A 21,971-nucleotide genomic window follows, 5' to 3' on the forward strand; every position below is an offset into this window, starting at 1 on the left:
CCACCCCCACACACACACCCCGTATCATATTTTCCTCAAGGCCTTGTTCACTTTGTTCCCTTCGCCACAGTTTCCAATTGTCTAAATTCAATCCATCCTCTTTCTGATTTTAAAACTCTAAGTAAATATTTAAAACGAAGCCCATGGTTCACAAAACCCAGAGCAGTCCCAAGCCCACCAACTGAGAGTCTGCTCCGCCCACCAGAAGTACCATCTCCCTGTTCTAACTGCCTCCTCCCTCTGGCCTAATTAACCACTGGAAGTGAGAAAGGCACAGAATGAATCACAAGGAGTCAGGCCATCTGGGAGGAGGCCAGACCCCCTAAGGATGGTGAAGTTTTGTCCCTGTTTACTTGTTTAAAATAACAAATGGAAGCAAAATACAGTACTAACTGGACTTGATTTACAGTGCTTCCTCTCTGAGAACTTCAAAAGTAATCTGACACATGGACTGGCTGCATGGCCGGATCCACACTGGTCAAATGAAAGTTGTGCCACCCTGCCCCACGGAGGCCCTATAGGCCAAAGGACAGGACCATATGATGGGTCTTTTTTTTTTTAAGATTTTATTGGGGAATTGGGGGAGGGGAACAGAGTTGAGGAATCGGGGAAGGGGAACAGACAAGTTGCTGTCCTTTTGTTTTTCACTCTAGTTGCGGAGGACGTCGCCTCACTGGCCCATGTTGATATTATCATTGCGCTCTTCCCGGGTGAGGCAATTGGTTGCCTGCCACTGGACGGCTGCTCACAGTGGCTCATGGCAGCTCATGCCAGCTGCCGGCCGCTCACACTGGCTGCCAGCCACTCACAGTAACTCAGGCAGTCACTGCAGCCTACGCTGTTGCTAGGGACTCACGGCAGCCCAGCTTCAGATCGAGCTGTTGCTCACCATCTTAGCTGTAGAGGGCAGTGTCACTGGCCCTCATGTGGGATTCAACCCAGGGCCCTGCTGCTCAGAGGGGGCACTCCCAAGCCAACTCTTAACCAACATGCCACTTGGCTGGCATGATGGGTCTTTTTTAAGCAAAGCACATCATCACACAACAGTATGCAAGTTCATCTGTTATCACTGTGATAATGTCTTTGGCCATGGACAATGGTCTTTTTCCACCCAAGTACTTCAAAGAAAACCTGTTGCAGAGGTGTTATCATCATGATATAATGGCCCCTGTAAGTTCAGCTATTATTAAGCTATAAATGACTTTATCTGAGGTTCTTGGGGTCTTTGGGGAAAAGGGCTACCTAAATAAAATAAATATTTTCTTTTATGCAAAATAAACTATAGTGAAGTTGAAATTTTTAAATGGTAAGTGGATAAAGCACTGCTCTTTTAAGGTTTTTAAAATGCAATTTAGAGAAAACTATACTTATGGGATATTTGGGGGATCATGTTCTTATTGGCCTCGGTTTGTCAATACCTTTGTCTTTGCAGCTTCACATAACATTCTCTAGTCAGAGACCATCTCATAAAAGTAACTGTAAGCATATGCTTGTCCCCCCCTTCACATGCCATACACTTTGTGTCTGCAAGTAGAGAGCAAATAGCTCTCTTTACAACCATCTGGCAAATGAGTTAAGGACAGTGGGCACAGCAAATGTAATTCACATTACCTGCTGCAAAGCCCTCTGGGAAAACATGACTAAATTACAACCTTAAAAACTGCCAACATGGTGTGGAGAATATTTTCAGGTGGAATTTCTGAAAATCAATCCAAATTGCTTCTTACCAAAACTTGACACACGTAAGGTGAGAGGGTGATTGTGTGCATGGAAAGGGTGAGGGCAACAGGGTGAGGGAGGGGAGAACTGAAATTAAAAATTAGTAGTATTGGTAAAAACTACTAGTATATAGTAGTATATAGACGATGTGCTTCAAGTCACTGATGTAATGACCCTGTCAAGAATGTGGAATAGGGCCACAAGTAATAATTACCCTAATTCTTTAAAAGGGCTTCTCGCCAGGCTACCCAACCATCCTAGACTCTGGTATTTGTCTAGAGCTTTATGAGAAACTAATTCTCCCTTCCTGATCAGAGAATAACACCAATTGTGGCATCATCAGGGAAGCATTTATAAACTATGTAATAAAATTGCAAGGGAATAAAATCACATTTAATGAGAATTTTAAACTTCTAAAAACGTCAGCATGGACTTCTTGTGGCCATAAAGGGGTGTGGGGAGGAGGAGGGTGTGAAAGCTGGGCCAGGAGACGCTCAATGTCACTAACATTCCCTTTTCTCTCCCTGGACCTAAGCATTTGACAATATAGAAGAGCCTGAAAACTCCAGGTTGGACATTGCTTCCAAGGGACTAAAGTGTGGCTTCAAAGTGAAATTTCAGAGAGTCAGTTAAAACCAGAAAGTTAAAACCAGTTCCCGCCATCATCCCCAACCCAGAGCTTGCCGCACTGCTCCCTGCTCACAGCCTCTCTGCCTCACTCCACTCTGACGTGGCAAAAACGTCCAGCCCTACAGAGACCAAGCGGTGCATCGAGTCTCTGATTGCTCTTTTCCAGAATCATGCTTGAAAGGATGGTAACAAGTGCAATCTCTCCAGGACTGAGCTCCTAAACTTCACGAACACAGGACGGGCTGCCTTCACAAAGAACCAGAAAGACCCTGGTGTCCCCAACCACATGATGAGGGAACTGGACCACAAGTGTGATATCAGGGCAGCTAGATTTCCAGGAATTTCTTCACCTGATTGGCAGCGTGCCATGTCCCCGAATTGTATCTGCGGAGTCCGTGGAGCCCCCACCCCTTTCCTTCCAGCCTCCTAGTCATCATCTCACAGACCACACAGACCCTGAGCCCCCACCACCCCTTGCAGGCCACTCCCACTGGTAGCAAGAAAACATTATCATTTTTTAACACACACACACACACACACACACACACACGTTAAAACCATACCTTTTCCCATTACAATCAGAACAAGATTTTTGATCAGGGCACCCTGAACACCCGGAGGCCTCTGAATCCATGAGGTGTGCCTCTGACGATACACAGATTGAAACTACTGGAACCTGGACATTCAGGGCCATGGGTGAGATGTGGCACAAAGAAAACACTGGGATAACCATTTCTCCTTCTCCTCAAGCTCTCTGGTTTGCCGTGTACCTTTGCCACAGCATCACTTCGTTTCATGCCACGCACACAGACAGCTGAGAGATCGAGACCGAGCTCTGCCCACATACGAGCGTCTCGATGGGAAGCAGGTGGCTGCATAACACAAGCTGAGCGCCGGGTGGCAGCACGTCCTGTAGCAGCTGTGCTCTTGTCCAGCCCCAAACACCCTCCCGCTTCCTGCATTCTCCCTGGCACTTTCAACTTCCTGTTCAGTTCCTTGTTAAAACGATTTTGTAGTTTGTACTTTGCTGGCAGGTACTCTGTTAAATAAATGGCATATTCTGTTCGATGAACAGTTCAATTCGAGAATGTAGGATAATAGCTTTAAGATTCTATAGAATGAGTTAGCTATATTTTAATAATAGTCTTTTTAAAAGGTTCTATAGAATTATAGAAATAACATACTCTGAAATACATTTTCCATATAAACTGTCACACTTCTGTGGTGTTACCTGGACCAGGGCTTCATAAGTGTACACCCAGACCTGTGCCATCTGCTGCTCAGTAGCTGTCCCCACTCAATCTGCCCTCCGAGCCGCTGCCTGGTTAACCTCCCAAAGGCACTGCTTTCATCGTTCATTTACGACGACTGGGATGCTAGAACTTTCACCGACACTTGTCTAGGTGCTTAGGTTGTCTGAGCCAAGGAAAATAAATATTAAAAAGCTGCTTCTCCTCCTCTAAACTGCAAACAGCATAGAAACTACCTGTTTAATTATTTTATGAATGTGCAACTAGACCAGAGAAAGCGTTTTCTTCAGCACCTTATCTGTAATGCAGAAAAAAAATACTGGGTTTTGAAATCCGCAGACACGGAAGTAGCTGTTGAACCATCCCACACTTTCCAAAGCCATCCTTTGTACTAGAATCTTACCTGTCTAATCTTCTACTCATTTTATTATATAGATTTTGTTCTTAAAGTGACACTGTATGAGAATGCCAGCTAAGCAAGAAGGAACTATTTAATATCAAGAATAAAGGCTGGGTCACAAAACACTCCATGATCTACATACAGCAACCGAGGGTTGTAAAGCATATCGCATCCCCCAAATCACAAAAGTGCCGCCATTAAGTACTTGAAACAAGAAGCCACATAAACTGTTACCCTCCCAGAGATGGAAGAAATATCACCATCATCATCTGCTGTGAGTGATGAGACCAACAGAAGACAATACTCATGTAAATAAATGGTACCTGGTTTTCTATGGCTTTCCTGTTCTTTGGGTCGCTCACCACGGACAGCTGTAATTCCGCCATCTTTTTCATCTTGCTGTCCATGTCTATCTTTTGAGCAAGGTTTTTGGTCTGGTTCTTCAGTAGCCGAACTGTGTCCTCTTTGCCATGCTTCTTTGCAAAAAGGGATGCACATGCCGAATGTATGGCAGTGACCCAGTTTTCCAGATCTGTCTGGCTTGTAGCCTAAACATAGAAAGGTTAAAAAAATCTATTTGGAATTGTTTTACCACAAAGTGCCCTCCAAAGTAGCAGGCTGGGCTTTGATGTGTAAAACCCAAGAAGTACCTTCACTTCATAAAAACTGTTTAATTTAAAAACACACACACAACCACTCAAGTCCACAGGCCTTCCTGACTTCAAAGGGTCTGCAAGAACCTTGAAAGCAGAGCAGAAGCCCCAGTCATACAGCCCCAAATATGACGGGAAGACACACTAGAATCAAGCTATAAGCAAACAACTGGGGAGTCATAAGAAACCAGGGTATGCCCACTCAGTGTTACGTTCTGTCGCTCTCTGAAAGGCAGCTCATTATAATTTTAAGAGAATGAGAAAATACTAAGACTAAAATGTTAAATTCTGAAAATAGGATAAGAAATTTTAGCTACACTAAGGACTCAATTATGAAAAATGTCAATGAAAGGCTATGGGGGGAAGTACACAATGAAATTAAAATAGTTGCCTTTGAAAATTGGAAACATGGATAGTGGTTTTTCTTTTTTTTTTAAGATTCTATTGGGGAATTGGGGGAGGGGAGCAGCATTGGGAAATCAGGGAAGGGGAACAGACAAGCCGCTGTCCTTTTGTTCTTCAGTCTAGTTGTGGAGGACGTCGCTTCACTGGCGCAAGTTGGCACCATCATTGTGCTCTTTCTGGGCGAGGCAGATCAGTCGCCAGCCATTGGACAGAGGCTCACGCCAACTGCCGGCCAGCCCCACTGCAGCCTATGCCGTCGCTGGCGACTCACAGCAGCCCAGCTCCAGGTCGAGCTGTTGTTCACCATCTTAGCTGTAGAGGGCGCAGTGTCACTGGCCCTCATGTCGNCCGTCGCTGGCGACTCACAGCAGCCCAGCTCCAGGTCGAGCTGTTGTTCACCATCTTAGCTGTAGAGGGCGCAGTGTCACTGGCCCTCATGTCGGATCCGAACTGGGGCCCTGCTGCTCAGAGCTGGCATCCCAAGCCAACTCCTAACCAACGCGCCACTTGGCCGGCCCTGGATAGTGGTTTTTCATTCTCTACTCTTCAGGACCTTCAGACACAGTGACCATATATTTTCATGGAAGGAAAATATTTTCTTTTGAAAACAATAAAGAAAGTCTGAATAAAGCAGGATGGGCAGAGATGTGTGGATCTAAGCAGGCTGAAAAGCAGCTCCAGTTTCCTGATGTCCAGAAACAACCACATGTATTCTAGCCACAGGGTCGATCTCCAGTGCTCTCTGGGGTCACACAATCGGAACTACTGAGACAGTTTCTTAAAACTAAGGCTATTTTTGCCTGAATCACAAAATAAAACATTCATTTCACACTTGCCCCTAAGAAGTCCATGCAAATTTAATCTATTTACTTCCCCTACCATTCAGATTAACACCAATTCATTACTTCGCTTTAGAGTAACATGGAAGGTGTAAGCAACTTTTCTGTGAAGAGAAAAAAAGTCACACCTCAGGCCCTGACTCTTGTTAAGTCAAGTCTTTGAGGACAGCAGTTAAGCCCAGAGGCCCAATGCATTTGCCTGGTACTGATGATGGCAAATCCTGTTGTAGGGAACATGTCAGAGAATTCTCGATTCCCAGAGTCACTCCGTGGTTCTGCAGGGCTCCTGGGGGCAACCAGGACCAAGTTCATCAGACACCTGACCCCAGGACCTGTGAGGTTTTCCATGAACCTTCAGCAGCCCACCCTGTGCCCACATGCAGCACTGGATGTGGGCTAGAAAGCATTTCAGAAGCGCGCTTCACTTCCTGGCTCCCACCCCCAACTTTTTTGAGTTACTCAATGAGAAGAGTAATAATAGTTAGGTTAAAATAACAGTTAGTGTCTAGCACTTACCACATGCACACTGTTAAAAGCAACCCTAGAAGCTATGATTATCCCACCTGTTGAACGGTCCGAAGCTCAAAGAAGTTTGGTTCGTGCTCCAAGGCGACATAGGTACGCAACAACGGCACCGGGACTCACATCTAAGCCTGCCCCCGGTACTGCCGGCTCCGGCAGCACCGTGATGTGTGACTTCTCGGTTGCTACAAAGTTGCTAAAACTCCTAGCAGCAGACAAGCTGAATCTTAATGTCCTAAGACCATTTCCACTGGGAGCGAAGACCTTACAGCATTTGTCTGTGAGGGTTTCCTGAAAAACTGCTTCTTTCACTTCCCTGGGATTCTTGCGGAGAACCTAAACCTCGCCTCTCTCCATATTCTCTAGGCTTCGTTTAAACAGCCTCCACTCTGGAAATTTCAGACCTTGCACTGAAGTAGCTCATGATGACAGGGACCCCAAGGGCCACCAGGCACCCAGGAAATGCTCACCGTATGAACGGCCGGATCTGTGCTGGCCCTGTGGCGCCTGGCGGTTACACAGGCCAGTTCTCGTGGTTAAGCCCCAAGCCTAGGGAAGCTTTTGCTCCATTTATTTCATCACTAAGCTGCGCCCTTTAGTTCTGCTCCTTCTCCTCCCGATAGTAGGTAAGCCGTTGCCTCCACCCACATGTCGGAAGCTCAGCGGTACCTGGAAAAGGTAGACGTCTGCGAAGGAGTTGCTCAGGCAAAACACGTTTTCCTTCTTGGGGTGTTCTGGGACGGACTGCACGATGCTGTCCTCCGCAAACAGGGCGCAGCGGGGCACACTGCTCTGATCCAGAGAATTCTTCCCGTAGGTCTCGTAGAATAGCAGGGTGCACCCTGTGAAGAGAGAAGCAAAGCCAGGGCCCTGTCACCCATCCTGAGGATCTAGGACAGGAATGAGGAGGGAAGGGACAAATCTAAAAATAATAATAATTAATAATAATAATAACTAAATGAGACAACTATTTAATACAAAAGGAAATTCTGGTATCCGACATAGGTCTCGCTGTATTAGCATTAACTCGGGTGAAAATGAGACATTTTTGTACATGCACTATGGGTAGTAACAATACCAAGTGTTTGTTTATTGCTGCGTACGTCCCGTCAGGAACTCCTCTGCGTAATCCCCACGCACTGGCTCACTTAGTCCCCACAGCAGCCCCAGAAGGCAGGTGCGCTTATTAACCCATTTCACAGGTGTGAAACCTGAGACCACACCGCTTGTGCGGGTCCACAGCTGGCCCCAGGCCCTCTGGCCCCAGAGCCCCCATTCTTAAGCACAACACCACATTATTTAAGAGAGCTAAATGCAGGAGGCAGAAGAAAAGCCCATGTTCATTAACTAAAGACGCTTTTACATTTACAATATGTGGTAACACAAACTGAGTAGACCTGGGGAGCCATTTATAAGAAAGTATCCAGTTTATTCTCCAAATGCCATTTGAAATAATTTCAGTATATTTTTTTATCTCATCGTGATAGGAAATATGGCTGTCATCTTACTGATTTAGACTGAGAGAAAAATGAAATTAAATATCCCTGAATTTTAAAATAGTACTCTAAAAATGCTGCCACCTAGCATTGTAAGTATATAGCTTTCCCCTAATAAGCTAATAAAGTAGGTAGAAGTTATTATGGGTCTGCTTTGATAATTAGCTAGGAATGTCCTATAATTATTATAATTTAAAAAGCTCTTTCACTCTTGCCAATTTCATTTCTTCCTGTAAAAACAAATCTTAACATGGACATACACGTTTACATAATGGAACCCAGCACAGAAGCCGAGAGAAAAAGACTCCTGCCTGCCACTCAGCCTGCCCTCAGAAACAACATCCCCAGGACTGCCCTCTCTCCCTCCACGGTGCTTTACGATTTCAGGAGCAGTGAGCGATCTCTCTTCCCACAAACAAAACTCACCCAAATCAAGGCTGAGAGGAGCTCATAGAACATGGGAAGAGGTTTATGGCCAGAGCTGCTTCTGCAGAGCTGAGCCCATCTCTTCCTCTAGTCTCTGATGCACCAGAAACAATATCCCCGATCCTTCCATTGTGAAAGGCCTGTCTGACACTACAGCTGCATCTGTGACAAGCCATGACCTGGGAGCCCGAGGACCAGGGCAAAGGCGACACAGCACCACCAGCTATGCCCAAGTCCAAGTTCTTTCCAATGAATTGATGCCGACTTCCCCATTTTCTGCACATTGTGGTCCCAGCAGCCATGGTTTGAGCCCTTATATCCAGAGGACATGAACGCAGCATTGGGCTGATGCCAAGATAGTGCCAAACCTCATACCCGACCTATGGCAGAATGTAGCTCTAAAGTGGCAGCATGCAACCAAAACAGGACATGTTGTTTTAGAGCCAGGCCAGGATCTAAAACAATATGCAGACTTTTGTGGCTATTGAATTTAAAGAACAGAAGTCAATCGCAAATCTAGTATATCAAGGTAAACGTGACCTGCGTCTCTAATGCTGGGCGCTGAGGCTGATGGAAAGAGGCCACAACCATGTCCCCTGCACCCCCCAGGGTTGTGGCTGTCAGCACCACCAGTCCCCGCCAGGAGCTGCTGGTGGCCTCGAGGATTGACAGTGGGAGTTCTTGCCATGGTAGCAAAAAGAAAAAAGACTGGAATAGCAGTAGACATATAATAATAGAAGACGTACTATTAGTAGAAATAGGAGAGCAAATAGTCTCGGTCTTTGCTCAAACCCACCTTTTCGTTGACACCCTCTCAACCCACGCTCGTTCCCCCATTGCCCATTTCAGGCCTATCACAGAGCAAAATCACCAGCACCCTAAAATGACATATGGACCCATCTGTTGTGCTTTCTGAGGGATATCTTTAATGACCGTGCCAACCATTCTGTCCAGGAAGCCCCCCACAAACCACATGAAGATGCACTCATTGGGAAAGACACATAGAAAGCAGAATTATCCTTGTTAGAACTTATTACATTCTGCAAGCCCGAAAACACATTTGCGCCCTTAGTATACCTATCCATTCAATGTAGGGAGGCAGCCAGATGGCTTGCTAATAGCTACTCTCTTCAGAACACTGTTCGCAAGCTACGTACACAGATACTTCCAAGATCATGTTAAAATTCTGCATCAATTGTACGTGTGTATATAGACACATATGAGCATATATGTTTCCAACTAAGGTTAAACCAAATAGTTAAATTCACACATTACAACTTGGATTCTAAGCCAAGAAAGCTGAACTCAACATATTGAATTCCCAGAGGAAAGAGGTGTGGAAAGTCACACGGAAAAGGTTATGCTGGGGAAAAACATCTTTATCGCATACCTTTCCTTGGCTGCAAAGGAAACGAAAGAATGTACACGTGATAACATTCACACTCACAAAGCACCGTTCATCCATGGGTTTGGAGTGCTTTACTAGCAAGTACCGAGACAGCCAGACCCAGCCCCGGCCCAGGCAAGACTGCAGACCTTGTAATCATCCAAGACAACCCAAGACTGTCCCCGCCCCTGACGTCAGCAGCCAGAAGCTCCTGGTGTAGATTCCAGGACAGAAGACAGGACCCTGAAGGTGAGCATTTCCAATCTGAAGTGACACCTGCCTGGCTCTCCCCCAGGAGGCCTCCAACAGTCTGACTGTGTGCAAATGTCCCCAGGAGCAGGACACTCAGGAACGTACTGTCTTTCCACTTGCCCATGGTTCTGGTCGCTGTTGTTTTTGTTTGTTCGGGTATTTTTGCATTAATCCAGAATCAGCTTGTCGTCCATTAGCTCCCGCCTAACCTCTGGTGAACCAGACTAAATCCAATGACTCTTCCACAAGTTGCTTACTCTCACCCCAGTTCTCATTTCCTCCAGGCTAACTATTCCTAGGTCCTTATGCCATCCTCCAGATGGCATGGCTCTAAATCCCTCTGGCGTCACCTGCGGCCCTGCTTCTCACAGTAGGACATGGACACATGGATGGACACACACCACCACCATCACCACCGCCACCACCAGGCCACCACCTCCCTGGGGGTATGGACTGGGGATTTTCAAAGCCGTAAGACAGGAACAACTTCCTGAAGCATCAATTTTAACAAACGCATTTTACATTTAAAAAACTAGGTACATGACATATTACGGAGCAGAGTGCATCCATTCTCAGTATCACGCAAATAGGAAGCAGCTTCAGACTGTGATTCAGAAACAATTCCAGATGCTCACTTCCCTGAGGGGACATTTTCACTCTCCCCTCCAGGTAGAAATGCTTCGGGTAGAACCTTTTGGAGAATCATTTTGTTTACTAACAAGTCTCCTGCAGAATTGCCCCCAAGGAGAGAAAGGCTGGCTTTGAACAGGGCAGAGGAAGGAGAGAGGGATGGAGCTGCAGGCCACGTGACATGGCTAATGATTGATTAGCCAGGCGCCCCTTTTACTCTTTGAGAACACGTGTACTTTTATTTTAGCCTTAATCCCAGTGGAAACTCATTCAATGAATGGACTGTAAATCAAACCCCCCAAATCACCTTCACTTGTCATACTTTGCGGCCCCATCTCCCTATCCTGTACTCCAGCATTATTATCCAGCATAATATCCAACGTTATTAAACCTTAAAGCATAACGTATCCCTTCATAACTGTGTGTTGCTAGATTCAACCCAGTATTCCAACTTTCCAAATCCCTCCCATCATATAAGAACCGGCCTCCCCAGGATGCCGACACGAGGAAAGCTCTCTGCCTTTGTCAGCCGCCACCCAAATCCAGAGTCGGAGACGAGGAACAGCAGTCTGTGTGAGATGCTCGTCTTGGGTTTTCCAAACCCTCCAGTTGCTAGGGAACCGTGTCACTTAAAGAGGAAATGTTTTTGCAGGGGTGCCTTTCCCAGATGGGCTTATGGGTCATTACGAAACAACACCAGCACCCCAAGGCTGGGGCCGGGGGCCCACAAATTCTAAATAGAGGCAAAAAAAAAAAAAGCTGGACATGGGCACTGCGGAGGTCTCCAGGCCTTCCACACATCCGGTCCACAGACCTGAGTCCCATTACCCTTCCCCCCGTGATAAGGAAGGGTGTCACCCGATAATGAGGTTTGACTCCGAACACCACACTCAGTGCCTCTGACAAAGAGTCACAGGACTTTGTGCAGAAATGCCAGGGGCTGTGAGGTTGCTCTTACTGTTTCCATCTGCATAAATCAACACTGTGTTGCCTTAGAGCCTCCCTCTTCCTCGGGACATGTGAATCCCTTCAAATCTACGCACCCACCATGAGCAAGGCACTTCTAATTTTTAAATGGCAACGCTTGTGAGCAACTTTGGTCATCTTAGCCAATTCTTACCCCTAGTTCCTTGGCATTAAAAACAAAGCATTTTGTTTGTGACGATGACAATTAGACTCTCTTAGATCATAAAGGTGGGATGACACAAATCAAATAATGCAGATGAAATTCTTAGTGGCACACGCTGCACAGGATGCCTCTTTGGGGTTCCAAACATGTGCAGAATATGAAATTCAAGACCCACGTTGCAAATAACTACCTTTGCTTACTTTTGGGGGTTTCCCCCCACCCCAGATGCAGGGAAAGTATTAAAGAATGATACAGAAATACCTATAAAATAATAAGCCATGACTATTAAATCCAATCACGATTCACTGAATGGAATACTACATGTGACTATTAAGTACACCATAGTACACAGGTTTGAGAAAGGTGCGTAGTAAAGCATGCTGGAAGATTCTGTACCAACTCCCTTCACATTCACTCGAATTAACGCTGGACTCACTCACTAGTGTCTCCCAAGGAAGGGTACAGCGGAGGGGTGAACCCAGAGGCCCACAGTGAGCCGACAGTGCACTTACCTTTAAGTGTCACCCAGTACTGTCTCCACTTCCTCCGAGCCACCAGCTCCAGCTTCCTTTCCTTCTGCAAAGTGACAAGGGGTTTGAAGAAGAGCCACCCAGCTTTCCGGACCACCCCTTGCTCCTTTTCAAAGAGCAGGTCCAGTTGCTCCAAAGAGCTGAGGGACTCGCTGCTGGACTCAGCAGTTTCTGTAGACGTTTCTACGTTCTCCGTGTTGGTCCTGCTAATTTCCAACTCGCGCATGAAGTTTTCATAAATGTTCTGTCGGAGGGGATCGCTGCCAATCGCATGAGCTGATTCGCTCCTCTGGGACAGGAGCTGAGCTGAGCTCCCTGACCACAGGGAGGCAGACGCCTGGAAGGGCCCCTGCACGTCCGCATTCAGTCCATCTGAGCGGCTGTCAAAGTAGTCACTGCCCTCCTTGGACCTCGGCTCCTGTGACCAACACAGATGACCACCCATCAGAGGTTACGTAGATCCAAAGCATCCCTTCCCCGCCATGGTATGCGTATAATAATGCTCACCGCCAGGACTGCTGCCCCAAAGCAACAGTCCTTTAACAAAAGCGCATCTTGAATCATCAAGTCTCCAAACCAGAAAGAATTGGAGATCTAGTGCTGCCCAACCCAATTTATAGCCAGGAGAGTTGTTACTTCAAGATGTAAACACAAACACCGCCGACTCACCTAAATCTAACCTGTGCTTGACATCAAGAAATTAACTGGTATATTTAATACACATTAGTGAAGATTTCTAGACTGATGTTTCTCTGTGAACTGTGAATCTGTGTCTTCATGGAAAGAATCCAGGCCCTTGTAGTCTGTTTTCTCCTGGATCCTTTTAAACCTAATTTAGAAAATCACTAGTTGCAGGGTCACGGGGGCAAGGACAGGGGGACTCGGTGCTGATATGCGCCAACTTCTCTGCCTCTCCCCGTGCAGAGTAAACACAGCCTCTAGCTCCTCCTCCCCCCACCCCCGCCCAGGTCTAGACTTGGGGAGCGCTAGCATCTTATTTTCCCGCTTAGACAGTGAAAAGCATGCATCTGGGTGGGATTCCTTGTCCACAGAGCGTAGTGGCTAGTAACTATCACACTTTTTCAAAATTAACATTTTTTTACTTAATTTGGAAATCCCTTTCATAAAAAAAGTACACCATTCATTCATTCATTCATTCATTCATTCACATCCTTTTATTTGAACATCCTAGTTTATTCTAGGCACTGGGGATACCAAAGAGATGATTTTGAACTGTAACATTTCTTCCAATATAAAATCGGACATAAGCAGCTCAACATAAAACTAATATTGATATAGTAACGGCTACCCCTAGTTATTAGGACTACATGCCCTGAGTAGTGAGCTGGGCATAAACAGAGTTGAAAACATGAAGGTTTCTTATGCCTAGATTAGAAGTCTAGTCATTCAAGAAAAATAACTTCCATACAGGCCATTTATTGGTAAGTAGCAGTAACTACATTTTTCAGTAGTCAGTGAGCTTAACCTCTGACTCAAAAGATACTGACATTCCAAATTTAGAGCTTAGACTAAAGTAATTCTGCAGAGAGATGCTAAGCACACATCTACTCAGCTGCTATTGGGCTTTCAATTATATTTCCTTATCTGTTAAAATAAAAATGAGGCGAAACTGAGTCAAGAACCACTGACCAATGGCCTTATTTTGCATATTCCAATATGTGGAGGCATTTTATTTTCCAAAACTCCACCCAGAAAGCAAGGAGCAAAGTAGCAATGACTTGTTATCTTTTGGAGGAAAATCATCCACTGAAGAGTGTTTCCAAATACCCAGGGGTGATAAAAACTGAGCCCCAAACACAGCTATTACTAATGAAAATATTATTTTCTGCCCATGCTTACATGGTGTCCCATAGTCATATTTATTTATACACTGATGCTTATGCAAGAACAGAGCAAAGAAGCCAGCTGTGGTGAGTCACTTAGCCAGGAAGCTTTCAAAATAGCTTAAGACTTTTTTTTTTAATTGTCACTTTGTTATTCTTTAAAAACTCTTAGGAGGTGAAGCAATACTTTTAATTTAGCAAGTATTAACTCGATTGTAGCTATGAATATGACTCTCTGACTCAGAGCTCCCAAACTGCCTGTGATACTCAGCAGAAGCTAACATGGGGTGCTTCAAAACAAGCAAAACCCTGCCAGAGAAAGGCACTCAAATGCCACACTTAAACATGACCTGTAAACACTTCTGACACTGTTTCTCAGAAGAGAGAGACTTCAAGTTGTAGTGCTAACTTTTAAACGTTCAACTGTAGCAATGTAAGATGAAATTTCCTCCTTGAGAAATGGGAAAACATTACATTTTAGCATTTATAACGGATTCTTATACATCGACATGGTAACTTTCCCAGTCCCTAATAAATTTCTAAAGCTTTCTATCTATACTCCTAATAGCCAGTGACTAATTTTCAGGCTAATAGGAATGAATGAATGAACAAATGAATGAGTGAATGAATGTCCATAAACAGGCTCTCAACTGGCTTTCCTAATCACTGTGTTATGGGCATGAAACTAAGCCTCCATGTTACACACGTGAACTACACAGGCTGATTTCCATCTCCCCCCCAATCAGGTCATCATAAATGATAGATAATGTAACTTGTAGCAAAGAGTAGGGAGGGGCTCAAGAGATGTCTCTCAGCTACTCAGGAGCTAAAGGAATTTCTCACTTTGCAGGAAACAGTACCAATTTCACACCTTGCCGTTCTTCACATGCTGTTCTCCTTCACAACAGAGTAAGGACCACTGGTCCTCTGCAGAAATTACCTGTGACCATGCAGCCCTCAAAGGGCAGTGAAAGTATACAATTATGAGGGCCAGAAAGTCGGGGTTTCTGTCCTAAATCTCCCGTGCAGTAAACCCTGCAGTAGTTGTCAGTGCTGCCCCCCTAAGGCTCCTCCCCTACGGCACGTGGCAGGGTCATTTCCTACCCTCCACCACCCCTACTCCCCGTCCCCCTCCCCCGGAAGTTACTCATGGCCATGTGACTTGTTTTAGCGCTTTGGCCAATACATGTGAACAGAAGTGAACTATCACTTCTGAGTGGAAGCTGTAAGAGCCAACACATGGTTTTCTTTCTGCCTCGGCCACAGCGGCTGGCAGTGTTCCAGATGGTAACTGCTCTGTGAACTGGGGGTCCTAGAGAGAGAGACAATGTAGACCAGAGTCGCAGAATGAGTGAGACATCAGCTTGGCTTGTGCTCAATAAACCTCAGAGGTTTGAGGGCTCCTGTTCCCTAGGCATAACCAGCCTGCCCTGACTGACGGGCCTGGAAGTTTACCCAGGATGGGAGCAAAGGGCTCATCAGTCTCGGGCAGCTACGCCAATACAAAGGGCCTATCAGCCTCACACACATTCTCCTCCCCAGCACATGCTCGTGTGCCCACCCCCACAGCCCTCTCTCTCTCGTTAGCATGATTTTCTTTTTCAGTTGTGTACATTTTTTCACTGACTCATCTGCTTTCAGGCTCCTACTCACCAGGGTGGTAGAAAGCCCTGTAAAGAAAGGGTGGCTCTTTTCCCATCACTTTTTTTAAAAGTCAAAACAAGTATGTCTATCCATCATGGTAAGACTTTCTGAACCTTAGCCTCTGTGGCCTACAGGAGAGTTTCTGTGTACGCGAATGCACATTTGTTCAGTGCCTTTTTATAGTACTGTATATTGTCACAAACTTTGCTCCCAAGTGCTGACTACATTTTTAAGGATCTAAACCTGGTCCTTACATTAAATTGTGCAAGAAAAACAAAGGCATGGCCAACAGAAGTGGCACTGCCCAGAAATCTCATCTTTTTTTTTTTTTTTGTAGAGGATCAGTTTGCTTTTGTAGAGGATCAGTTATAGGAACACAAGCAAAACTGAAAAACTGCCTTCATAAGCCACTTTTTAAAAATCGAAAATAGTTTATCATCTTAATATTCAATGACACCAAGGTAATTACTAGTGGCTATCAATAATACCTTGGTCATGTGGCTAAGTGGAAAAAGCACACGTTTGAGATTTAGCAGAAGTGGTTTTGGCCAGGGTTTCTCCACAAACTAGCCATGTATCTTCAGGGAGGACCCTCTAACTCCTTGCACCTTATGTCTCCTTTTTTTTTTTTTTATTGGAGACATGGTCATTGGTTACACATTGCTTTCATGCTACAATGGCATAGTTGACTCTTTTAGAGAAGGCGCAGCTCACAGTGGCCCATGCAGGGATCGAACCGGCAACCTTGGTGTTATCAGCACCGCTCTCTAACCAACTGAGCTAACCAGTGTCTTCATTTTAAATGACGGGGAGTCCTTTCTAGCTTTTATATTCAGATTCTTTGCTTCTAACCAGTCTGTCCTTAACCCCACAGGCTGACGAAGCCTTCAGAATTAAGTCTTTGGATGACATAGAATGGAAGGAGGCTCACTTCTCATGCGTGGGCTGGGCAGTGAGGACTTTACAGGACAGAGCGGGGTCAATAACACGGTGGCAACTGGTGTGCTTTTGAACTGAACTGACACTAAACGAGACTCAGTAGAGCTGGGTGTGAGCCAGGCCACAAATGTAGATGACAGAAACACTCTATGCAAATAAGAGACATGGGATAAAACTGGCTCAATGCCAGTATCCATTAGCGGTCTCAACAGATGACAGCTGAAGTTAAGTCAGCCATATAACACTGGACTCAAAGACATGAAAGTTGTCTGTGTGGAATTGCAGCCCCAGAGAAAGTAGGGGCGATTTCTCCGATTACTCTCAACCTCTGTTGGTTGTTTGGGAAATGGAAGTGGAGAGAAAAAGGTCAAAGAGATCTCTACTGTTTAGTGGCTCAGGCTGAAGAAGTGATGATGAAGGAGTAAGCAAATTACTGTATTCAGAGATAGGAAGAGTTCCCTAACAAGATGGTGATCATCTGTTCTTTATCTCCGAATAAAGAAGGAAAAAGGGCAACCAAGTACAATATTGGCCGGTGGGGGGAGGGGGGGAGTCATATACCTAACATAAGAAGGAAGTGACAGCAAATGTTATAGATCTGAAACAATCTATTCAGGGAGGTGATATTATTTTCTACCCCAAAACCTCTATGAAATTTTATAATTAAATATCTGTGTAGGAAGGTTAAAATGTAATTCTACTACAGACTAATTTCCTACCAAATTCCCTTCAACAATATGTCTTATTTTGAGTAAAAAAAAGGGGGGGGGCAACCAGTTAGCTCAGTTGGTTAAAGCACAGTGCTCATAACACCAAGGTTGCCAGTTCGATCCCCACATGGACCACTGAGACGCGCCCTCCACAGCTAGATTGAAACAACTACTTGACTTGGAGCTGATGGGTCCTGGAAAAACACACTGTTCCCTAATAAAAAAAGCAAGCAAGCAAGAAAGAAACACATTCTCCTATAAATAATTAAAAGTAAAACCAAAACAAAAAATAACAACAACCAACTGAAAACCTAGCAATTGCTACTAGTTACCTAAAAAGGCAAATTGTTACTTTCTTTCTCCGTAGTAAAACCACATTGTTTCCCCAACTCAGACATTATACACCATTAAAAGTATTATTCTTATCATCATGATTCTTATTTTATCAGCATTAGCATATTTTCACTATTGCATGTTCTTAGATACCAGATGTTTTCAAAAGTTGGTTATCCCAATGAGGAGTTGGTGAGATTATACACATAGATAGATCAACTTTTTTTTTTTTTATGTACCAACTTAAGTAAAAATTTTAATTTTCCTGAAGTAATATCTATGGAGTTCGGTAAGGCTACACCTCCCAAAATAATAACAATCTCTCTCCCATCCTTTTTGTGCAGCCTTTAAGAATGAGCTCTGGCAAACTTCTCAGATAAGCAATTCACAGGGGACTGCCCTCCCAAGCAGTCCTTTCTAAGAACAGTGCGGTGAGGCCTCTTGGGTGAGGCCTGTGGAGTTCAAGAATACAAGAAGCACGACTTCACAGACTCAGAGAGACAAGTTGTGGGTGAAGCGTGCAAATGCGCAGCTGAAGCAAAAGGAAAAAAAAAAAACAAAAAAACCAAAAAACCCCACACCTCAGCCAGGATTGTGCCAGGTCTTAGGCTCAATGAAACCTCAGGGCCACGTTCTAGGGCAGCGCCTGCTAACACTCCCATTCCACAGACTGGAAAACGGAAGGCACCTTTCCTGACGCTCGCAGGCTGACTCACCTGCAGCTTCCTTTTCTTTCGGGAGAGGCTTCCCGTCCAGTCACTGATGCGACGCATTCTGGCTTTCAGGGTGTCCTTCTTCGAAGTGTCCTCTGTCAAGGCTTTGGACTTTCTGCAGGGGAGTGTGAAGGATGCGTACTGGCCGGGGTCCCTGTGCCCCACTCTGGATGGCACATCGATATCGGAGGCGAAGGAGACGCGATGGCTGAGGTTGGCAGAGGTGCCAATGTACTCATCGGACAGTCGGATCCCGGAGGGGGGCAGACTCCCCAGGGGGGCATCTGGGTCGAGTTCCCGGAGCGAGGACAGGGACGAGCTTTGGTTGAAGGGCTTCGGGGCGGGCGTGGGAGGGAAGCCGGCGTGGAGGCTGGGGTCGGGCGAGCTGGGGGCGGGGAAGGGGCCCTCGGCCTCGCTGCCCTCGCCCGCGTGGCCCCAGGGCGAGTCGTACCAGGACGACTCGGAGCTCAGAGAGCTGCCCTTGCTGGAGCGCGGGCGCGAGCCGGGCGGGGACAGGCGCGGGCTGGGCGGCGAGTGGGCCCCCGGGCCCAGGGCGGGCGAGTACCGCAGCAGCCGCACCGGCCCGCCCGCGGCCTCCGGGGGCACCGTGCTGGGGCCGCCGCCGCTGTGGAACTCCACCCGGAGGCGCCCGTCCAGCTTCCCCAGCGTCTTGATGAGCACCCTGGGGCTCTTCCGGTCCTCGCCCGGCGGGGTGGAGGCCAGGCTCTCGCTTCTCCCATAGCAGTTGAGAAGGTGTCCATTGCAGTCCTTGGAGGCCGGGTGGTTTTCTGCCCGCTCGTGGGCAACACAGTGGAATCCGTTCTCGGGCGAGAAGGCAGCGTGGCTTCCCTGGCTATCACTCCCTGAGCCACTGGTCCTGTGCTTGGAGTAGGCATGGCCTTTGGACACCTTGCAGGTGGGTCCTCCCAGTCTCGAGGCGTAAGGCTGGTTGCTCTTAAAGTGAGAAAGGCAGCTCCGGGCCAGCGACCTGGACTTGTAACCCGCTCCGCTGCTTCCGTGGCCCCATCCGTGCAACGACTTGTCATCTTTTGCATGAATGCTCCGTATTTTCAGGGAGCAAGGCTTTTGCTTCGCACCGAGAATAGTATTGCTATGATTTTTAGATCCTTGAAAGGTGTACTGACTCTCGGAGTTCCCCATTTTACCCTAAATTTAAAGAACAGTAGCATCAGGAAGAGCCATGACCTAAATTACATTCCATTATAACAGAACTTTCTTTAAAAAAAAAAAAAATCTTCCATTTCAAAGGAACTGAGCAACTTCTTTCTGTGCCTGACATAACTCAGAGAAGTAGGAACAAGTGTGACTGAATTGCTTCTCCTCCTTGTGTAAGCAAGTCACTAGCCAGGTGGAATACATTGCTCACTCACGTGCTCGTTACTTTAAACCCAATTTGTTGTATGAACTTAATTCAGAAATTAAACTGGCATGAAAATCAGTCTAAGGCACAGAACTCTTTTTGGCTTGTGGTGTTGGGAGGTTTCAAATCATTAATTCTTGAATTAAAAACAAAAAGAGGGGAAAGTATCTTTATTCTCTCAGTTCAAATACATTGATTTTTCAATGACCAGAGAGATATATTTTCATTATACATACACTACTGGAAGAGCTAACTAACACTGCACACCAATATAAGAGATTATTGCTCAAAAAATGACCACATTTATAGTAACCTGACTCTAAGTACCACATTCTGTTGGAGCTTTCATATGCCACACAGAGTGGAAATATCACAGAAGGACTAGAAGTACTCAAAAACTAGATGGAAATTGAAAAGAGTGGGGGTAGGAGGGGAAGTTCTCATTTGGGGCAGAAAAACATTTTAATAAAACTAATCTCTAGAGCTTTAAAAGTCCTCACTTTAGAATATGATGAGAGAAAAAAGTTTGAAGCTGACGTGTGGGTATCAAAAAAAAAAGTGAGAATCTTTTAATTCCCTTTAAAACCCCAATTTGCACAATGAGCCTATTAGTTAAGCCAAACTCAAAGTGAGATTTGATCCAAACCCTCCCCCTATCAGGTTTAGCCAAGTTGGAGGTGATGCTTGCTGTTATGTTTCCAAATACATTCAGTAGGATTTTAATTTTCATTCTGTCATACCTAAGAATGGACAGCCACAAGACTCTAGAAGTCAAATGGATTGACTTTTCTTTGGTGGTAGTTATCAAACACATTTTAAAACAAAAATAACTGGACCCAAAATGACACCCTTTACTTATTACCTTAATCGCAGTCCTGCAACCTGACAGTGAACCACAACTCACGGGGCTGGATTTACCTGCAGTCGAGTTTGTGCTCTGAGGGAGATTAAAAGTCAGTCGGCTTTACGTGGCCCTGGGAGTAAGGCAGCATGGTTAACAAGGGTGGGAAGTGAGTCCATGAAGTGACCCTGGAAAACAGAAATATGAGAAACTCTGTCAAGCACTTTACATTAAGTTCCCACAAGAGTAGAAGCAAAGGTTTATGCAAATTACCTGAAGAAACGACTGGTGTCCAGAATCACTGTCAAAATAATAAGTAACATGTCTGTGAACTGCCTGACTCATCGGGGTTGTTTGGAAGATGTCAAGGAAGCCAGAACTGCCCATTCAATCTTGTAAAGGCCATTAACTCAACACACGGTCTGTAGTCAAAGGCTTGCCTTTGTTTCAGGGGCGAGCAGGTGAAAGCGCTGGAATGAGTCAGGGCTCATCTGTCACCACTCCTGGGAAAACAGCTCTCAGACTCACCACACTGACATTGCCAGAGCATCATCCCAAGACGGCAAGAGCAGTTCATTGTTCTCCACTTGACTAAGCAATAAACACAAAACCCCGAATGCTGAAACACAGTGAGGTAGTCCTTGGCTAAAATAACTTATGTTACAGAAGTTAACCCCATAAAGGAGATGAAAGGTTTTCTTCAAGCACATGTTTGAGCCTCACTACACAAAGAGTAGGGGCAGGAGGCCCGCCTCTGAGGGGAAGAGGACAGGCTGGGGGTGCTGCCATCTGGCAGTGCTCTCTGCCGGGACACAAAGACTTCATTCTCCACAGGCCCATAGAGAGCAGAGCAGAGCAGTGAGGGCTCAAAAGAGACTTTTTTTCCTCCTAAAAAAAAAAAAATTATGAACAACTATATGCCAACTGGATAAACAAGGAGAAATGGAAAAATTCTTAGAAACATACAACTTACTAAGATTGAATCAGAAACTGAAAATCTAAATAGATGAATTACTAGTAAGGAGATTGAACCAGTAATTCAAAAATCTTCCACCAAAGGAAAGCTTGGGATCAGATAGCTTCACTAGTGAATTTTACCAAACATTTAAAGACAGGTGAACACCAATTCTTCTCAAACGCTTCCCAAAAAATTGAAGACAAGGGAACACTCCCAAACTCATTTTACAGTATTATCCTGATACCAAAACCAGAAAAAGGCACTACTAACTATAAAGAAAACTACAGCCAATATCCCTAGTGACTATAGATGTAAAAATTCTCAATGAAATACTAGCAAA

At 45.5% G+C, this 21,971-nt stretch overlaps 1 protein-coding gene across 5 annotated transcripts in view; it reads right to left on the bottom strand.

The window, feature by feature from the left end:
• The window catches only part of TIAM2 (TIAM Rac1 associated GEF 2), a 143,907-nt gene that overhangs the window by 96,481 nt on the left and 25,455 nt on the right, over window positions 1-21,971 (bottom strand). For 4 of the 5 annotated variants that reach the window (XM_019644173.1, XM_019644171.1, XM_019644174.1 and 1 more), the window contains 5 exons: window positions 20,751-20,861; window positions 18,455-19,618; window positions 12,251-12,686; window positions 7,088-7,260; window positions 4,323-4,547 (listed from right to left, as the gene is read on the bottom strand). In XM_019644173.1, coding sequence (XP_019499718.1) covers window positions 4,323-4,547; window positions 7,088-7,260; window positions 12,251-12,686; window positions 18,455-19,612 — 1,992 coding nt within the window. In that variant the 5' untranslated portion in view covers window positions 19,613-19,618; window positions 20,751-20,861. Of the gene's footprint in view, window positions 1-4,322; window positions 4,548-7,087; window positions 7,261-12,250; window positions 12,687-18,454; window positions 19,619-20,750; window positions 20,862-20,946; window positions 21,243-21,971 lie in introns of those variants that run through there. The other variant, XM_019644172.1, reaches the window with a different exon arrangement.

This window comes from Hipposideros armiger, unplaced genomic scaffold, assembly GCF_001890085.2.
Source record: "Hipposideros armiger isolate ML-2016 unplaced genomic scaffold, ASM189008v1 scaffold_86, whole genome shotgun sequence".
Lineage (NCBI taxonomy): Eukaryota > Metazoa > Chordata > Mammalia > Chiroptera > Hipposideridae > Hipposideros > Hipposideros armiger.